The sequence below is a fragment of the Zychaea mexicana genome (assembly GCF_025766255.1).
Source record: "Zychaea mexicana strain RSA 1403 chromosome Unknown BDB00scaffold_216, whole genome shotgun sequence".
Classification (NCBI taxonomy): domain Eukaryota; kingdom Fungi; phylum Mucoromycota; class Mucoromycetes; order Mucorales; family Lichtheimiaceae; genus Zychaea; species Zychaea mexicana.
In genome coordinates, this window is record NW_026516879.1 from 22,951 (window position 1) to 43,121 (window position 20,171).

At 36.8% G+C, this 20,171-nt stretch overlaps 3 protein-coding genes across 3 annotated transcripts; 1 reads left to right on the plus strand and 2 right to left on the minus strand.

Moving 5' to 3' along the window:
- Nucleotides 1–4,585: 4,585 nt before the first annotated feature.
- Nucleotides 4,586–5,810, minus strand: BDB00DRAFT_880123 (uncharacterized protein; the record flags this gene model as incomplete). The annotated part of the gene is made up of 4 exons (XM_053127956.1): nt 4,586–4,747; nt 5,221–5,366; nt 5,465–5,710; nt 5,798–5,810. 4 exons carry the CDS (start codon nt 5,808–5,810, stop codon nt 4,586–4,588), a joined length of 567 nt encoding a protein of 188 aa, XP_052972433.1.
- Nucleotides 5,811–9,126: 3,316 nt separating this feature from the next.
- On the minus strand, nt 9,127–10,232 carry BDB00DRAFT_880124 (uncharacterized protein; the record flags this gene model as incomplete). Its single annotated transcript, XM_053127957.1, has 4 exons — nt 9,127–9,538; nt 9,626–9,894; nt 9,949–10,130; nt 10,187–10,232. 4 exons carry the CDS (start codon nt 10,230–10,232, stop codon nt 9,127–9,129), a joined length of 909 nt encoding a protein of 302 aa, XP_052972434.1.
- A 3,301-nt stretch (nt 10,233–13,533) lies between these two features.
- On the plus strand, nt 13,534–14,511 carry BDB00DRAFT_880125 (uncharacterized protein; the record flags this gene model as incomplete). The annotated part of the gene is made up of 3 exons (XM_053127958.1): nt 13,534–13,689; nt 13,744–14,012; nt 14,100–14,511. The coding sequence occupies 3 exons, from the start codon at nt 13,534–13,536 to the stop codon at nt 14,509–14,511; spliced, it is 837 nt and encodes a 278-aa protein (XP_052972435.1).
- Between the last annotated feature and the right edge of the window lie 5,660 nt (nt 14,512–20,171).

Sequence of the window (20,171 nt, forward strand, 5' to 3'; positions counted from 1 at the left end):
CAAAAGTACAATATTGTAAAAAAGGGTTATCACCCTCTTCGCCCTATTTATGCGTACCTTCTAGGTGACCACTGGGCATTGATTTAGCTGGTCCGTTAGAGACAAGCAATCGAAATAATAATTATTTACTAGTCATGGTCGACGTCTGCACACGTTTCACTGTTCTACGCGCCATTCCCGACAAAACACAAGAAACCATTACGAGCGTCGTTGTCGACGTATTCTGTAACTATGGCTTTCCGCGGTTTTTGCAATCTGATCATGGTACGGAATTCGTGAACCAACTGATGAAAACGATGGAAGAGAAAGCAGGGTTCTCTCATCGCCTAGTCACGAAGTTTCACCCTAGAGCCAATGGCTTAGCCGAACGCCACGTACAAACAGCGGTCAACATGCTACGCAAAATGATCAAAGGCGCTATACGTGATTGGGATATGTACGTCCCGGTGTCACAACTCACCATCAACGCCAAACTAACAGAGCTACATGGGTCCTCACCTTACACTCTAATGTTTGCACGAGCAATGAATGGTTTTGAAAATTATGCCAACGATGATGTTCTGAGGCCAATGACAAATGATGAGCTATTAGGACGCATTGAAGAAATGGCAGGTGTTGTATTCCCAGCTATCGCTGAAAGAGTACAAGCCAAAAACAACTTAAAGAAGGGCAAGTTTGACAAAAAGTACAGATTAGTAAAATTTCCCACGCACAGCAAAGTGATGATTAGGGATATGAAACGCGGTGGGAAATTAGCTCCAGCTTATGAAGGACCATACACCGTAGTCAGGGAAACAAAAGGCGGATCATACGTTCTTATGGATGAACAAGGACTTTTAATGCCTAGAGACTTTCCTCCTTCACAACTCAAGTTAATTTCCGAAGACGAAATTGTTTCACTTGATGATATACGCCAAGAAGGAAAAAATTGGTACACTGTTCAAGCAGTAGTAGACCACAAAGAACTGTCAGGTGGAAATTACCTATACAGAATTCGATGGGAAGGCTATGATGAAAAAGATGACAGCTGGCTCCCTCCTGATAAGTTCAGTAGCCCACAGCGCATAGCTGAGTACTGGACGCGGCTTGGTACTGTTACACCAACAATGCAGAACAAAGCAATAACTGCTTCTGCACAACCATCCAAACGATCCGCACGATCGACACGATCCACATCGAAACGTGGTACTGCAACGCGGCCCTCAACGTCTACACGTCCATCACGTCAAAGCAAACGCTTAAAAGCTCGCCGTTATGAAGTTTTAAACTTCCATTAGTTCTCAAGACAAACGGTTATAATCTAACCTGGAAGGGGGTAATGTGGTAAACCACACTACTTGAGATTGATCCGGACAACTCACCCCACTCCGCCGTCTTCGTAACCATTAGAACGCAGTAGAGAGAACACCACACACACGGATGAATCAATTATTACATAATTAGCACCATATCGATAATCTCTCAAACATGGATTACCAATAGAGAATAACTCAGGACCAACCATTGTATACACATTGTCCTATTCTCGAGTTAGTCAGCACTTCCTTTGAATCTAGCTTATCTGAGTTAAGCGAAGTGTACCTGTCAAAGAGCGGATACCAAGTCCAGCACTGACAAAGGTGAGACTTCGCCAAACAAGGAACACACTGATCACGGCAAAGATGACTCTTTACAATCGGAAGACAACGTCCATTATCATGGCCGACAAACTCAACCTTCCCATCCTTCTTCATCTTTGAAACATCCGAAATCCGGCATGTCCGCGATCCATTCATCAGTTCATCCAAACGGAAGTCTAGACACCATCTTCAACAGTATATAAAGGGTTGTGAATTCATTCAATAAAAATGATCGGATATTTGACTCTCACTGTATTTTCATATTATCTCTTATTCAATCTTTTACTCTATCCACAACCCACGTTTATCACAGTTGTGGTTGATGAGACAGGAGACTTCGATGCCGGTAGAACAGAAAGGTATGCCGAGATAGTTAAACCAGGCAACCTGTTCAATGCTCTCTCCATAGAGACGGCAGTTGGTGCTGGGGTCGCCGTTGACGATTTGGCATTTGCCGGGATGCCTTTCCCGTTTTTTGCACGACCGCTTTTTGTAGGCCTTCAGTTTTTGCAGCAAACTTTGGATAAATCCCATTTTTCACTAATAAAAATTGCTTTTTGCAGTTTGCAGGTCAAAAAAGGTGCCCTGCAAATTCCCACTAAGCATATACACCGATTATTTTATCCGACCATCTATATATTCTTATCAGCTATCTGAGATAAAAAATTTAATATCAAGATGTTCTATTGAATTCTTATTACTGTATCTCATTGGTTTGATCTTTGGTAAACTTTATGTAATCAGCCTTTGGTGGCATTAAGGATAGTAGAAAACGGGGAAGAGAAAGGAATAAACAAACTGGGTCGGTCTCAGTACTATATTTCTCAGTTACTACAGTAACCCTGTCATTGGTGTATAATTAATGACAGCTCACGGCTTTAAATTTTGCCCTGTGTAACGCGTTCGTATTTTGCAGCCTCTCGCTTTTTGCAGCCTAATCTCCCGAAATCCCATGGCTGCAAAAAACGGGGGTTGACTGTAAAGGTCTTAAGCGTCATATCAACAATCAATAAAAAAATAAGATGTTATATAGCCTAGTGCTGTGACATCTAGCCTTCATATCAAAAAGTTACTTTGGTGTTAGTGGTAGCTCAAGGCGCCATAATGTTCATTTACAGGCATGACAAAATCCCCCCTATGCCAAAGATCACGTTTGTGTTCACGTTCAAAATCTCAATGAACACTCAATGTTACTTTTACTGCCCGTAAGTTATGTGCAAAATTACTATCATGGCGTGTCTTGGTGGCGTCTTTCATGCATGACAAGTTTTGTTTTTCTTACATACATTTCAATCGTTCCATGGGGTTTGTCTTTCTTCTTCCATTATATATAATTTTCAATCATCCCTCCATACTCAGCGAACAATTACCTATTACCTTTTCCTTCCATCCTCATAAGCTGTCTACATTCTCTTGACATCATGTTACAAGAGGGTAATGTAGAGAATACATAGGAGCTTCTCTTACGTGGAGCCTATTTCGTCAGCACTAAATATTCACATGTGCAGGACTATTTAAAAACAATGCATCCAGCAAAAAAGAGCAACCAAACCCAGCTGGGTGACTAATCAATGAAACAGTATATACAATAAACTAGTGTTGTCAATGGGCTAATCCGGTGAAGCTGTTGCCTAACAACGCGTAAGCTTATCTCTACTCATCTTTTTTTCTTGCGTTGTTGCTATTGAAACTACATACTATATCATTATCCCGGAATATACACACCAATATCATTTCGCCTACAAAACACGACATAATAATAGACATACGCTTTTCTAAGTGTACGAAGACAAAATCATATGTACACGGAAAATATGATATTAAAAGTGCTGTTTTACTAATGCTAAATGTATGGATACAAGAGCTTTTTTTGCGAAGCCGAATTAGCTGTTGTGTGCTATGATTTTCATCGTCCTTTCGGCATCTTCCGCTGGAAGATGCACTGCATAAGAAGCGGCCCCCTTGTTCAATTTTTGTTACCGATAATGATATGAGCACGGACCACGCAACGTTCCTCGTTTCTGCCATTGTTTATACACGAAGGATGCAAGTATCTCTGAGTCTCCACATCGCTGGATTACTTCTTGGGATTACTAAACTCTCAAGACTTGTTATGTGCGTATCCTATTCTACTACATACAGTAATACCTTTTTCGTTTCGGACTTTACACTGCATTTTACATGATATCGCATAATCCGTGCTTTCCTCTCTATAGAAAGGCATACCGTCATTTCAATTATATCGGTAATATCCTTTTCTTAAAGAAAAAGATTACAAAAGATAACACGAGACCGGTTGGTTGAAGGATAGTAATATACAACGAGGATACAAAAATATGGTGACCCGTATTTTTTCTTTGTAAAAAATAAACAGTTGCTTTACTGTATGTAGTGGTGCAAAAAAGAAAAAGAGATAGAATACCACTAAGCATGTTTCACTACAACAGGTATAGAAATAAAAAGTTACAAAATAGAGTTACTCATGTAAAGAGAACAAGTGTGATGCGGAGTGTGTGTGTGTTGTTGTTGTTTGCGTTGTTGTGTGTGTGTGTGTGTGTGTGTGTGCGTTGTGTGTGCGTTGCGTGCTGTGTGCGTGAGTGTGTGCGTGTGCGTTGTTCGCGTTGTGTGCGTGTTGTGTTTTGTGCGCGTTGTTCGCGTTGTGTGCGTTGCGTGTGCGTTGCGTGCTGTGTGCGTGAGTGTGTGTGTGTGCGTTGTTCGCGTTGTGTGCGTTGCGTGTGCGTTGCGTGCTGTGTGCGTGAGTGTGTGCGTGTGCGTTGTTCGCGTTGTGTGCGTGTTGTGTTTTGTGCGCGTTGTTCGCGTTGTGTGCGTTGCGTGTGCGTTGCGTGCTGTGTGCATGAGTGTGTGCGTGTGCGTTGTTCGCGTTGTGTGCGTTGCGTGTGCGTTGCGTGCTGTGTGCGTGAGTGTGTGTGTGTGTGTGCGTGCATTGCGCGCTGTTTATGACATTGCTAGATGTTGTTCGTTTTTGATTTTTTCAGGGTAGGAATGGTGAATGCAGGGGGTATTTCGAGAGCTGATGGTGAATTAAGTGTAAAAACTGATTGTTTGGCATTCTTGGCCTGGGCACGTTGATGTTTCTTGAATGCTTTGATAGTGCTCTTGGTGATTGCCTATTATAGACAATTGTGTATGTCAGTGGCTATAATATCAATGTTAAATTGACCTTGCAAAGTACATATACAGTGAACCCCCGCTTTTTGCACCCCCGTTTATTGCAGATCCCCACTTATTGCAACTTTTTTGAGCAGATTCCCGCTCAACACTTAGTAAAATTGCAGATTCCTCGGTTTTTGCAGATTGCAACTTGGAAATCGGGACCTGCAATTTCCTGCTTCAGCCTTATATATTGTATATTAATCTCAAACTTCAGAGACAGTGAGACTCGAAACCAGTGACAAAAGAGATACACTATTTTATTCTATTATTTAAGAGCTTTTAAACTAAATAAGGAAAGATGTGATTGCCAGCTTATCGATCCCACTTGTGTAACATATTCACATTTTGCAGTTCCTCAGATTTTGCAACTTTTTTGACGGTATTCCCGCTGTTGCAAAAAGCGGGGGTTCACTGTAAGACAACATACCTTCACTTGTAATGTCAGCTTCATCAACGGGAAAAGCTGTGCCGAAATCATGTCTGCTTTTTGCGGGAGTTGGTATTCATTGCTAGACATCAAACGGCAGATGTATCCTTTCGGACAATCAAGCACTTGGGCTTGGACGCGTGTGCCTGAATTAGAAAGTATTAACGATCTGGCTGGATGATTAAGAAAATTTGTAGAATTGACAACTTACTGTTTGCATTCAGAGCACTTATTCTCAACGTACGGGCAAGCGATTCTGCATGGTTACCCTTCGTGAGTGCTCGATGAAGAATGTCCTTCATGACCTTTGGGACATGCAGTTGTCGCTCCACGATTTCCTTTTTAGAAATGCCACCAACATCATCTTTACCGCATTCACTAACGGCGAAATCAAGACCGTCGTTTATAACGAGGAAGTCTGGTCTGATCGACGACGTTTGTTCTTCAAGTGGTTTCTTGCCGCTGACTTTTCTGTCACTGTTGACGCGTACTAATGTTGATTGGCATGTACGATCACTATTAATTTGTATAAGCCATCCTGATTAGTGTAATGTAAAGAAACGAAAAACATATTCACGATTGTTTATCATTTCACTAAAGAAAATCATCGCAACTTGGCCCTTCCTCGTGTTAAAAGTATACAAACGGTAAGATATTACGCTACTAAGTATTGAGCAATACTTTTAAACCTGCATGAAAATAAGGGCCATGCTGCGATAATCAATCTGTACAGTCGACCCCCGTTAACGTCCACCCCAATAACGTCAACCCCCGATAGCGTCAACTGATTCGCTGGTACCCTTTCAAATTTAGCAGTGAAAAACTTCAACTTCTACATAAGGTCAACTTCAACACCTTCAGGAGGGTTGACTAGTTATCGAGGGTGAAACTTGTCCAATTAGATTACATTAACTGGGACTGTGGTACAAAATAATTTGTCAAAGAGGCTTGCTTAGAAGCATTCACAACGGTATCATGTAGATCTTGCTCTTCATTTACAATATCGAGAAATGTGTTGATGTTGGTAACTTTGTCTTTAGCAGTAAATACTCTTCTTTTTTGCAGAACTGGCTCTTCGTCAACATCTGTGGTGTCATCATCTTCAGCAACTGCCGTCACTGTTTGAACAATCTCACTATCTGTGAGAGAAAAGAGATACGAATCGCGCTCATAAGTTATTTATAATGGCGGGAAGCGGTGATTCATTTAGTGTCTGCAAGGATAAACATTTTGCCTAATCTCGCTACTCCCGGTAGTCGTCAACCCTCGATATAGTCAACACTTTTGCAGGTACCCTGAGGGTTGACGTTAACGGGGGTCGACTGTAGTAAAATGAGAGAAGTCGAATGGTGAACCAAAAATTGATACTTTACCGGGCTACCACACCCAAGGAGGATGTTTACTAGTTGAAGTTTTTCATCTAAACTAAGGTCAACAAAATATTCAAGGTTTATAAAAATTCCTCATGTTTACAAAATTATTATATTTTTTAAAATTGAATATAAAAAAAATGGAATTTTAATTAAATATAAAAATATATTACAATGGATAACCAACAAATAGATGAAAAGATTAATAATGAAGTTAACAAAATTATTGTTAATAAATGGGAATTTTTGGAATATAACTGGCCAATTGTTAATTATAATTACAAGCATCGTATAGAATTAAAACATATTAAAGGTATTGATGATATTAAAAAGATTTTAGTAGATAAACTTGGTCATATAGCTGTTTTTTTCTTTTTGGTTGTTTTATATACTAGCTGTGAATATCCTGGCCCTTATTTTGAAGTTGAAAAAGGTTTATTTTTATTATATCATTTAGTTTCTAGTGTTTCTAGTATTGAAATTAATAAGTTTATCCCGCAAACATCATTTCACAAATACTATAAAACGTTTTGGATGAATGAAGATAGCTATAAAAGGTTAAATAAAATTGTTAATGATTCTATGGAGAATATGTTTTCTTCTTTAACTTTAAGAATTTTATCTTCTTATAAATATAATCCACCACTTTTTAAACACATAACTTTTATAATAGATGGTTATGATTCAAGAATTAACTATGTTAATACTGATATAAAACATGAAAGATTATGGTTATATAAATTTAAAAAAAATGGAGTTCGTACACAAATTGTTAGCGATATTAATGATATGATTTTATATGCTTCCAAAAGCGATTATTGTTCTGATAGTTCTGACGGAAGTATGTTTTTGAACATGAAATTATATAAAAAAATATCTAAACAAGATGTATTGGCAACAGATGGTGGTTATACTTTATTTGTTAATCAGCTTATAGAACTTGGTGCGGAAAAAGGATATGATTTATCTTTAAATAATTTTGTTTATCCTATACGCAAAGAAAAGAATGTAGATTTAACAGCAGAAGAAAGGCATTATAATGATGTTTTTGGTAGCTTCCGTTCAAAAATAGAAGACCAATTTGCTGCAATAGGTAATAAATTTTATAGATTTAATAATAATAAATCTATTGTTAAGATGGATAACATAAAGTTTTATAATCTTCAATTTCGTGTTGCTTGTTTATTAAAAAATATAAAAATATTTCGTGAAAAGTTTAATATTAATACACAAGCACATCATAAATTGTGGGAATCAGATAATTTTGAATTTCCACACGAAGCTAAATTAATAGATATAGTTATTAGTAATTCATCTGAGGCAAAAAATAAATTAGATGAAATGGTTAAATTATAGGAACAGTTTTTATATAATTTAAGTATAGATAATACTGATATGATTATTGATAATGAATACAGTGATGAAAATGATAATAATAAAGATGTTTCCAGCGAAGAAGATGTACCTAAATTCAATGAGAAGAAAAGAAAAAGAAAAGGTAAAGGCAAAGGAACATTAATGGATATAAATAAAATTAGAAATAATTCAACTTCTAATATTTCTTATGAAATAGAATCCATAATAAATCATAAATTTGAAAATGATTCCTATATATTCCTAATTAAATGGAAAGGTTATAATGAATCCCAAAATAGCTGGATATCAATGAAAGATTTTAATGAAACCAATATGTTAAATAACTATATGAAAGTTAATAAGTTAACTTAGATAACTCGATACTCTACCCTTCCTAATAAAATATCATAAGTATGTATAGTTATTTTATTTTATGTAAGATATATTATTTGAGTGTGTATAGTAGATAACGTTGGTTCCTATTATTGTAATAATCCTTTAAGTACACTTGCTAGGTTAAAACTTCCACTGTTGCATATATATATTTTTCTAGTTTTTCTTTTTTTTTTCTTTTATTATTAGTTTTATGTATAAAATCACCATCATTAACAATTATGCATGGTAAATTAGGATTTTCTATTTTTTTTGTAGATTTTTTATTTTTTTTCTTTGGAACATGAAGTTTACTATGTATAGTACAAAGGTGATCAGGTTTATCTCCATTAAGATTAGTATTAACTTTTCTGTGACACATATGGCCATTTTTCTTACCTCTTTTATGTATGTAAGTGCACACATTATTGCTTGTATTAACATACCAAAAATAATTATCTTTAACTTTATTAATTTCTTCATTAATTTTTTTATTCATAATCATCTTCTTACTTTCAATATCTTTAACTAACATTTCATTTTCAAAATAATTATGCATAACTTGCTCCATTAAATCTTTAATAGAACAAATCATACTATTCTTATTAATAAGAAGCTCAGTATTTAATATAACCATTTGAATTTTTTATGCCAAGTAATATTGGAGGTATTTATTTTTATATTAAAAAAAAATTCAGTTTTTTTTTTAAATAAAATTTAACAGTATGTACGATTTCAAACTCCGAGAATAAAAAAATTGTCAGTTAAGAAAAAATTTAAAGAAAATTTATTAACATTGTGTTAATGTTTATTCCTCCAAGCCTTGAAAGCAACGGTCAAGGTTGCCCCAGTAGTGCACAACGAAATCTTGTTCGGAACCGTTGGCAATCATTTCGATAATGGTTCCATGTCGATACAGATCCAGAAAGTCAAGAAGCGATTGCTGGATCCAGTATTGTTGTGCTTGAACGTCAGGGTCAAAGAAGCCAAAAGAAGTGATTGCCTTCCAAATGCATTTGACATATTCGTCCTCTTTGGTGTCGTCGTTCTCTTCCAGTGGTTGTAACGCCATTTCACACTGCTCAAAGACTTCTTGAACAGAATCGTCCAACGAAGGGAAAACATCCCCTCCTACTGTTTCTATTTCTGCAAGCTCTTGCTTTGTTAGCAAGTCTTGCCAGCAATCATCCTTGGGATCGATTATGAATGAGTGGACGGTACTGTACATTATTCACATTTGCAAACCATTGTAAGTGTTTAATGTGGTGGGTAGTAAAAAATTTGGATGTCAAAATCTTTAGACTTACTGCTCATAATCGCACTCCATTCCGTATTGAAACATATTATCTTCCAGGTAGACTTTGGCACCGTCTTCCTTGGTGCGCAGCAACCACTTTTTCTCTTCTTCCATGCCTTCGTAATCTTTTTTGAAGCGGTCTTTTGCTTCGGCCGTCAATTCCCACGAGCTACTTTTCGATGTCTGTGTTGATGTCGTGGGTCTGCTTCTTTTCGACGAGCACTGTTCCTTTTTTTTGTTCTGTATCTGTGTTTTGATGTCGTCCCAGTCGATATTTTTCTATTTTAAATAAATCAGTAAGAGGTTGCATTTGATAAGTTTCGTGTCACTCACATCTACTATGTTGTCGACGTTCAACTGCTTCGCTACAATTTGATATCGCTTAATCCAGATACGCTTAATATCTGCGCGCAAATCAGTGTTTGCAGCTACTTCGTTACAGCGTGTGTAGAGAAAATCTCGCAAAGAGGGTTCCTTTTCCGAGGCCATGCAGATTTTGACATATGTTTCGATTGCTAAGTGCACAGAGTACGATTAGTAAAGATTTTATTTGGAAACTGTTTCAACATACATTGCTGCGCGTTAAGTTCGCAATCAGTGCTAGTAGATGTTGCCATGGGAATAATGGTTGCCTTAACAACGAAAGTATCCTTATTATGAGGTTTCTGTAAAGGTGGATTGGAAGGGCAGGAAACCGAATCTGAAAAATCAAGTTAAAGGCACGATATTTACTCAAAAAGGCAATGCGCAGCCTTTGATACTTTTTTTATAGGGCGTTCTGTACGAAGTTAAGGTGTTCTCAAAAAGGGCGAACGGCCGTTCACCGCACCCACGAATAGAAATAATTTTAAAATGCCGCAAGATTGTTTCCATATGAAGGTGGGTCGAAGCTTCCAAATTGAGCGAATCGTCGTCTCAACAAATTATTGTTGAGACGACGCCACGGTCCGAACTCGAAAAGGAAAATTGCTATCTCACATTCATGCAACGGCAAAAATCAGAAAAGTTATATCATTTTTTCTGTACCTGTCTATAGTACATTATAATTGCAGTACCAGTAGTACAAATAAATCTCACTGAAATAAACGTTTTTGCTACTTCTTTGAGGTATATATGGCGAAAATAGTGATAGCATAGTCCGAACGCCTGCAAGATTGGTCTCAAAATGTCCGTACGGACCACCACAGTTTTGGTAATACCCTACTTCTAAATCAGGACCCTGTCTGCGCCCTTTTTAAGAACACCCTCAGCGACAACGTCAGTAGGAGCGTGAAATGCCCTATTGCATACAAATACGTGCTATCTGTATCTGGTCACGCTTCTTTGCCATGGCAACCGGTAGAACGTCTACCTGGCGGTTTCCTTTGCTACTGTTTCACTGTCGTGCTAGGGTTTTCTTAGATCTCAATCTCAAACAAAACTGTCTCGATCCTTAAATGAAGATGTGTTTCTAGCGTTGACGGATGCAGTTGACAGTTGAATAAATTGTTTTTTTCTTTTCGTCTAATATCAAATGATTAGGCGCCGACGCTTGAATAGCGAAGAACGCAGATCTGCTGCGCACAATCGTCACGATATAGACGTTGTAACCCCAAAATCGCACCCAGAGAAACGAAGCTGCACGCGCTCTGTATGCTGCTGGTGGTGAAAATATTAGAGTAAACTTTCCTATACTGGTGTCTAAAAAAATATTTCAGAAAGTTCAACTAAGCAATGATTAGGCTTGAAGACGAATAGATGTATTGCGACGTCGTAATAACTTAAACCCGGAGTCGCGCTCAACAACATTCCATACAGTGTTAACCTCAATCTACTCCACCATCCCCACAGCCATCAGCACGGACTATCAGCAAGGCTGTACAAACAACCTCCCCATCACCACCTCCTCCCACACACAGTGCCGGCGTCTAAGCGAACTTGCCTTTCATCACAAAGTCGCAAGAACATCGTGCCCGCCGTTTGCTGAAACATTCTCAGCGCATGATTTTATCTCTAAACACCATCCAACAATCCCCTTCTTCTCCGTACGTTCTTCTTCACCGTAAATACACCACAGTCGATCGTTTTAAAGATCGCATATCTCAATTTCTAGACAGCTTTTACATCGAAGATTAATCCGTTCGCACACGATTGAATCCCTTCTCTTTTTGTTAGAAATTCTTTCCACGTACAGAACGCCCCATTACTGATCCACCGCGTGGTCGGAAGCCTATTTTTATTTTTTGCATAAAGCTGTAGGCTAAAAAACATCAAACTAGGTCACACGTATAAAGCAGTGGTGTGTTGCAGATGAGAGAAAAGGGAGTGTATACAACATAATGAAGAGATTGAGGCGTAGATGTGGGTCTATTAGCCTATGGCACGAGCAACCTCGGTGTGGCCAAGCTAAGCAAGCAGCTTTGATACCAATAGGTCATAGTAGAGAATGGGTGCAGTATAGAACACAATCAAAACTTCAGAACCAGTGGACACGTCAGCATGTCAGGAGGACATGGCCCGTTACAGCAGCGGTACTGGGCCAGTTCAAATCTATAAACAAATGGAGAAGGAGGTTGGGATCTGGCTCGGCATAAAAGACCAGCCCCAGAGAGCGTGCGGTGAAGTATTAGATATCATATATTATTGCGGGCGGGATGATACATCGTACTATGCCAAGGCTGACACCAACGTCTAGCAGTGGATTGTCGGGTAGTGTGATGGTGAAAAGAGACGACGAAAAGTACGAGTGGTGAGTCTTTATCGGTGAAATGAATGATTAAGAGAAGGCGCAGAATATTATCATGCTCAGTGGTAGCGAGCTATCGATACTGTTGATCCAACGGGTCCGATGCAGGCAGGCCAAAGTCAACTAGAAAAGTATTTGAGTATGATGAGGCCAAGCTGTACAGCTTCGAAAAACAGCGAGTGGCGAGTAGATGAAATCGGACTGTCTTATGGTAGAAAACCATGTGTGTCGTCAAAGATGAACAGATCCGATATCTTTATTATCCTGAGGGTCAATGAGGGTCGAAGCGGGGAGCAAGTCCTCGGCACCGGGGCCCCCATAATACACGACAAGGCAAACGGAGCACAAGCATTGGTGGGATATAATGTATGGTTGTGCTAGTTGTAGCAATCGATCGAGGCAAAAAAGGTGAAGCTATGATATTGCCGAAGATTTATTGCTGTAAAAAATGAGGATGTGTTTCAAGTATAAAAAAACGGTGATCTAGTGCCATATACCAGGAAAGATACTGTAATGCATTGGCGTTAGCGTGATTATTTAAAGGTTGTATCCAAGGTATGTAGTTAGAGCGCTTGTTACTATGTTCAAGTATCGATAATTTGTAAATCACCCTGATGCCGTGGTCGATGGAGACAGGATATGGTAATTTTCAAGGAACATGCGAAGTGAAATGAAGCTGGGATGCTCTGTTGTTTATCAAAGTACTTATTCTGCCCCAAATTTAACTTTGAAAGTCAGTTGGGAGAGAGTGTAAAGACAGTTGAAAAAAACATTAAAGTGTACTTGTCATCTTGTTTCCTAAGAGAATTGTATATTTCAACCATATGAAAGGTAAGTAAAGAGAGAACGGGAGGGGCAAGATCTTACTACTACAATAAGAAAAACAAAAATGGAGGTGAAAAAGGAAGTTGTAAAGAAGTAATAATAACAACCAAGTTTATTTCTTATATGAAAAGTGGTTTGTTTTTTACCTCCTCTTGTAGTGGTAAGATCTTGCCCCTCCCGTTCTCTCTTTACTTACCTTTCATATGGTTGAAATATACAATTCTCTTAGGAAACAAGATGACAAGTACACTTTAATGTTTTTTTCAACTGTCTTTACACTCTCTCCCAACTGACTTTCAAAGTTAAATTTGGGGCAGAATAAGTACTTTGCTGTGCACTTAGCAATCGAAACATATGTCAAAATCTGCATGGCCTCGGAAAAGGAACCCTCTTTGCGAGATTTTCTCTACACACGCTGTAACGAAGTAGCTGCAAACACTGATTTGCGCGCAGATATTAAGCGTATCTGGATTAAGCGATATCAAATTGTAGCGAAGCAGTTGAACGTCGACAACATAGTAGATGTGAGTGACACGAAACTTATCAAATGCAACCTCTTACTGATTTATTTAAAATAGAAAAATATCGACTGGGACGACATCAAAACACAGATACAGAACAAAAAAAAGGAACAGTGCTCGTCGAAAAGAAGCAGACCCACGACATCAACACAGACATCGAAAAGTAGCTCGTGGGAATTGACGGCCGAAGCAAAAGACCGCTTCAAAAAAGATTACGAAGGCATGGAAGAAGAGAAAAAGTGGTTGCTGCGCACCAAGGAAGACGGTGCCAAAGTCTACCTGGAAGATAATATGTTTCAATACGGAATGGAGTGCGATTATGAGCAGTAAGTCTAAAGATTTTGACATCCAAATTTTTTACTACCCACCACATTAAACACTTACAATGGTTTGCAAATGTGAATAATGTACAGTACCGTCCACTCATTCATAATCGATCCCAAGGATGATTGCTGGCAAGACTTGCTAACAAAGCAAGAGCTTGCAGAAATAGAAACAGTAGGAGGGGATGTTTTCCCTTCGTTGGACGATTCTGTTCAAGAAGTCTTTGAGCAGTGTGAAATGGCGTTACAACCACTGGAAGAGAACGATGACACCAAAGAGGACGAATATGTCAAATGCATTTGGAAGGCAATCACTTCTTTTGGCTTCTTTGACCCTGACGTTCAAGCACAACAATACTGGATCCAGCAATCGCTTCTTGACTTTCTGGATCTGTATCGACATGGAACCATTATCGAAATGATTGCCAACGGTTCCGAACAAGATTTCGTTGTGTGCTGCTGGGGCAACCTTGACCGTTGCTTTCAAGGCTTGGAGGAATAAACATTAACACAATGTTAATAAATTTTCTTTAAATTTTTCTTAACTGACAATTTTTTTTATTCTCGAGTTTGAAATCGTACATACTGTTAAATTTTATTTAAAAAAAAAACTGAATTTTTTTTTAATATAAAAATAAATACCTCCAATATTACTTGGCATAAAAAATTCAAATGGTTATATTAAATACTGAGCTTCTTATTAATAAGAATAGTATGATTTGTTCTATTAAAGATTTAATGGAGCAAGTTATGCATAATTATTTTGAAAATGAAATGTTAGTTAAAGATATTGAAAGTAAGAAGATGATTATGAATAAAAAAATTAATGAAGAAATTAATAAAGTTAAAGATAATTATTTTTGGTATGTTAATACAAGCATAATGTGTGCACTTACATACATAAAAGAGGTAAGAAAAATGGCCATATGTGTCACAGAAAAGTTAATACTAATCTTAATGGAGATAAACCTGATACCTTTGTACTATACATAGTAAACTTCATGTTCCAAAGAAAAAAAATAAAAAATCTACAAAAAAAATAGAAAATCCTAATTTACCATGCATAATTGTTAATGATGGTGATTTTATACATAAAACTAATAATAAAAGAAAAAAAAAAGAAAAACTAGAAAAATATATATATGCAACAGTGGAAGTTTTAACCTAGCAAATGTACTTAAAGGATTATTACAATAATAGGAACCAACGTTATCCACTATACACACTCAAATAATATATCTTACATAAAATAAAATAACTATACATACTTATGATATTTTATTAGGAAGGGTAGAGTATCGAGTTATCTAAGTTAACTTATTAACTTTCATATAGTTATTTAACATATTGGTTTCATTAAAATCTTTCATTGATATCCAGCTATTTTGGGATTCATTATAACCTTTCCATTTAATTAGGAATATATAGGAATCATTTTCAAATTTATGATTTATTATGGATTCTATTTCATAAGAAATATTAGAAGTTGAATTATTTCTAATTTTATTTATATCCATTAATGTTCCTTTGCCTTTACCTTTTCTTTTTCTTTTCTTCTCATTGAATTTAGGTACATCTTCTTCGCTGGAAACATCTTTATTATTATCATTTTCATCACTGTATTCATTATCAATAATCATATCAGTATTATCTATACTTAAATTATTTAAAAACTGTTCCTGTAATTTAACCATTTCATCTAATTTATTTTTTGCCTCAGATGAATTACTAATAACTATATCTATTAATTTAGCTTCGTGATTTTTGATAATATTTATTATTTTTAGATTCTATGATGTGGAAATTCAAAATTATCTGATTCCCACAATTTATGATGTGCTTGTGTATTAATATTAAACTTTTCACGAAATATTTTTATATTTTTTAATAAACAAGCAACACGAATTGAAGATTATAAAACTTTATGTTATCCATCTTAACAATAGATTTATTATTATTAAATCTATAAAATTTATTACCTATTGCAGCAAATTGGTCTTCTATTTTTGAACGGAAGCTACCAAAAACATCATTATAATGCCTTTCTTCTGCTGTTAAATCTACATTCTTTTCTTTGCGTATAGGATAAACAAAATTATTTAAAGATAAATCATATCCTTTTTCCGCACCAAGTTCTATAAGCTGATTAACAAATAAAGTATAACCACCATCTGTTGCCAATACATCTTGTTTAGATATTTTTTTATATAATTTCATGTTCAAAAACATACTTCCGTCAGAACTATCAGAACAATAATCGCTTTTGGAAGCATATAAAATCATATCATTAATATCGCTAACAATTTGTGTACGAACTCCATTTTTTTTAAATTTATATGACCATAATCTTTCATGTTTTATATCAGTATTAACATAGTTAATTCTTGAATCATGACCATCTATTATAAAAGTTATGTGTTTAAAAAGTGGTGGATTATATTTATAAGAAGATAAAATTCTTAAAGTTAAAGAAGAAAACATATTCTCCATAGAATCATTAACAATTTTATTTAACCTTTTATAGCTATCTTCATTCATCCAAAACTTTTTATAGTATTTGTGAAATGATGTTTGCGGGATAAACTTATTAATTTCAATACCAGAAACACCAGAAACTAAATGATATAATAAAAATAAACCTTTTTCAACTTCAAAATAAGGGCCAGGATATTCACAGCTAGTATATAAAACAACCAAAAAGAAAAAAACAGCTATATGACCAAGTTTATCTACTAAAATCTTTTTAATATCATCAATACCTTTAATATGTTTTAATTCTGTACGATGCTTGTAATTATAATTAACAATTGGCCAGTTATATTCCAAAAATTCCCACTTATTAACAATAATTTTGTTAACTTCATTATTAATCTTTTCATCTATTTGTTGGTTATCCATTGTAATATATTTTTATATTTAATTAAAATTCAATTTTTTTTATATTCAATTTTAAAAAATATAATAATTTTGTAAACATGAGGAATTTTTATAAACCTTGAATATTTTGTTGACCTTAGTTTAGATGAAAAACTTCAACTAGTAAACATCCTCCTTGGGTGTGGTAGCCCGGTAAAGTATCAATTTTTGGTTCACCATTCGACTTCTCTCATTTTACTACAGATTGATTATCGCAGCATGGCCCTTATTTTCATGCGGGTTTAAAAGTATTGCTCAATACTTAGTAGCGTAATATCTTACCGTTTGTATACTTTTAACACGAGGAAGGGCCAAGTTGCGATGATTTTCTTTAGTGAAATGATAAACAATCGTGAATATGTTTTTCGTTTCTTTACATTACACTAATCAGGATGGCTTATACAAATTAATAGTGATCGTACATGCCAATCAACATTAGTACGCGTCAACAGTGACAGAAAAGTCAGCGGCAAGAAACCACTTGAAGAACAAACGTCGTCGATCAGACCAGACTTCCTCGTTATAAACGACGGTCTTGATTTCGCCGTTGGTGAATGCGGTAAAGATGATGTTGGTGGCATTTCTAAAAAGGAAATCGTGGAGCGACAACTGCATGTCCCAAAGGTCATGAAGGACATTCTTCATCGAGCACTCACGAAGGGTAACCATGCAGAATCGCTTGCCCGTACGTTGAGAATAAGTGCTCTGAATGCAAACAGTAAGTTGTCAATTCTACAAATTTTCTTAATCATCCAGCCAGATCGTTAATACTTTCTAATTCAGGCACACGCGTCCAAGCCCAAGTGCTTGATTGTCCGAAAGGATACATCTGCCGTTTGATGTCTAGCAATGAATACCAACTCCCGCAAAAAGCAGACATGATTTCGGCACAGCTTTTCCCGTTGATGAAGCTGACATTACAAGTGAAGGTATGTTGTCTTATATGTACTTTGCAAGGTCAATTTAACATTGATATTATAGCCACTGACATACACAATTGTCTATAATAGGCAATCACCAAGAGCACTATCAAAGCATTCAAAAACATCAACGTGCCCAGGCCAAGAATGCCAAACAATCAGTTTTTACACTTAATTCACCATCAGCTCTCGAAATACCCCCGCATTCACCATTCCTACCCTGAAAAAATCAAAAACGAACGACATCTAGCAATGTCATAAACAGCGCGCAACGCACGCACACACACACACACACTCACGCACACAGCACGCAACGCGCACACAACGCGAACAACCACACGCACACACTCACGCACACAGCACGCAACGCACACGCAACGCACACAACGCGAACAACGCGCACACAAAACACCAACACGCCACACACCACACACACACCACACACACCACAACCAACAACGCCAAACAAACAAACAACACACACAAACAACCAAACAACAACACACACACACTCCGCATCACACTTGTTCTCTTTACATGAGTAACTCTATTTTGTAACTTTTTATTTCTATACCTGTTGTAGTGAAACCTGCTTAGTGGTATTCTATCTCTTTTTCTTTTTTGCACCACTACATACAGTAAAGCAACTGTTTATTTTTTACAAAGAAAAAATACGGGTCACCATATTTTTGTATCCTCGTTGTATATTACTATCCTTCAACCAACCGGTCTCGTGTTATCTTTTGTAATCTTTTTCTTTAAGAAAAGGATATTACCGATATAATTGAAATGACGGTATGCCTTTCTATAGAGAGGAAAGCACGGATTATGCTATATCATGTAAAATGCAGTGTAAAGTCCGAAAAGAAAAAGGTATTACTGTATGTAGTAGAATAGGATACGCACATAACAAGTCTAGAGAATTTAGTAATCCCAAGAAGTAATCCAGCGATGTGGAGACTCAGAGATACTTGCATCCTTCGTGTATAAACAATGGCAGAAACGAGGAACGTTGCGTGGTCCGTGCTCATATCATTATCGGTAACACAAATTGAATAAGGGGGCCGCTTCTTATGCGGTGCATCTTCCAGCAGAAGATGCCGAAAGGACGATGAAAATCATAGCACACAACAGCTAATTCGGCTTCGCAAAAAAAGCTCTTGTATCCGTACATTTAGCATTAGTAAAACAGCACTTTTAATATCATATTTTCCGTGTACATATGATTTTGTCTTCGTACACTTAGAAAAGCGTATGTCTATTATTATGTCGTGTTTTGTAGGCGAAATGATATTGGTGTGTATATTCCGGGATAATGATATAGTATGTAGTTTCAATAGCAACAACGCAAGAAAAAAAGATGAGTAGAGATAAGCTTACGCGCTGTTAGGCAACAGCTTCACCGGATTAGCCCATTGACAACACTAGTTTATTGTATATACTGTTTCATTGATTAGTCACCCAGCTGGGTTTGGTTGCTCTCTTTTGCTGGATGCATTGTTTTTAAATAGTCCTGCACATGTGAATATTTAGTGCTGACGAAATAGGCGCCACGTAAGAGAAGCTCCTATGTATTCTCTACATTACCCTCTTGTAACATGATGTCAAGAGAATGTAGACAGCTTATGAGGATGGAAGGAAAAGGTAATAGGTAATTGTTCGCTGAGTATGGAGGGATGATTGAAAATTATATATAATGGAAGAAGAAAGACAAACCCCATGGAACGATTGAAATGTATGTAAGAAAAACAAAACTTGTCATGCATGAAAGACGCCACCAAGACACGCCATGATAGTAATTTTGCACATAACTTACGGGCAGCAAAAGTAACATTGAGTGTTCATTGAGATTTTGAACGTGAACACAAACGTGATCTTTGGCATAGGGGGGATTTTGTCATGCCTGTAAATGAACATTATGGCGCCTTGAGCTACCACTAACACCAAAGTAACTTTTTGATATGAAGGCTAGATGTCACAGCACTAGGCTATATGACATCTTATTTTTTTATTGATCGTTGATATGACGCTTAAGACCTTTACAGTCAACCCCCGTTTTTTGCAGCCATGGGATTTCGGGAGATTAGGCTGCAAAAAGCGAGAGGCTGCAAAATACGAACGCGTTACACAGGGCAAAATTTAAAGCCGTGAGCTGTCATTAATTATACACCAATGACAGGGTTACTGTAGTAACTGAGAAATATAGTACTGAGACCGACCCAGTTTGTTTATTCCTTTCTCTTCCCCGTTTTCTACTATCCTTAATGCACTAAAGGCTGATTACATAAAGTTTACTGAAGATCAACCAATGAGATACAGTAATAAG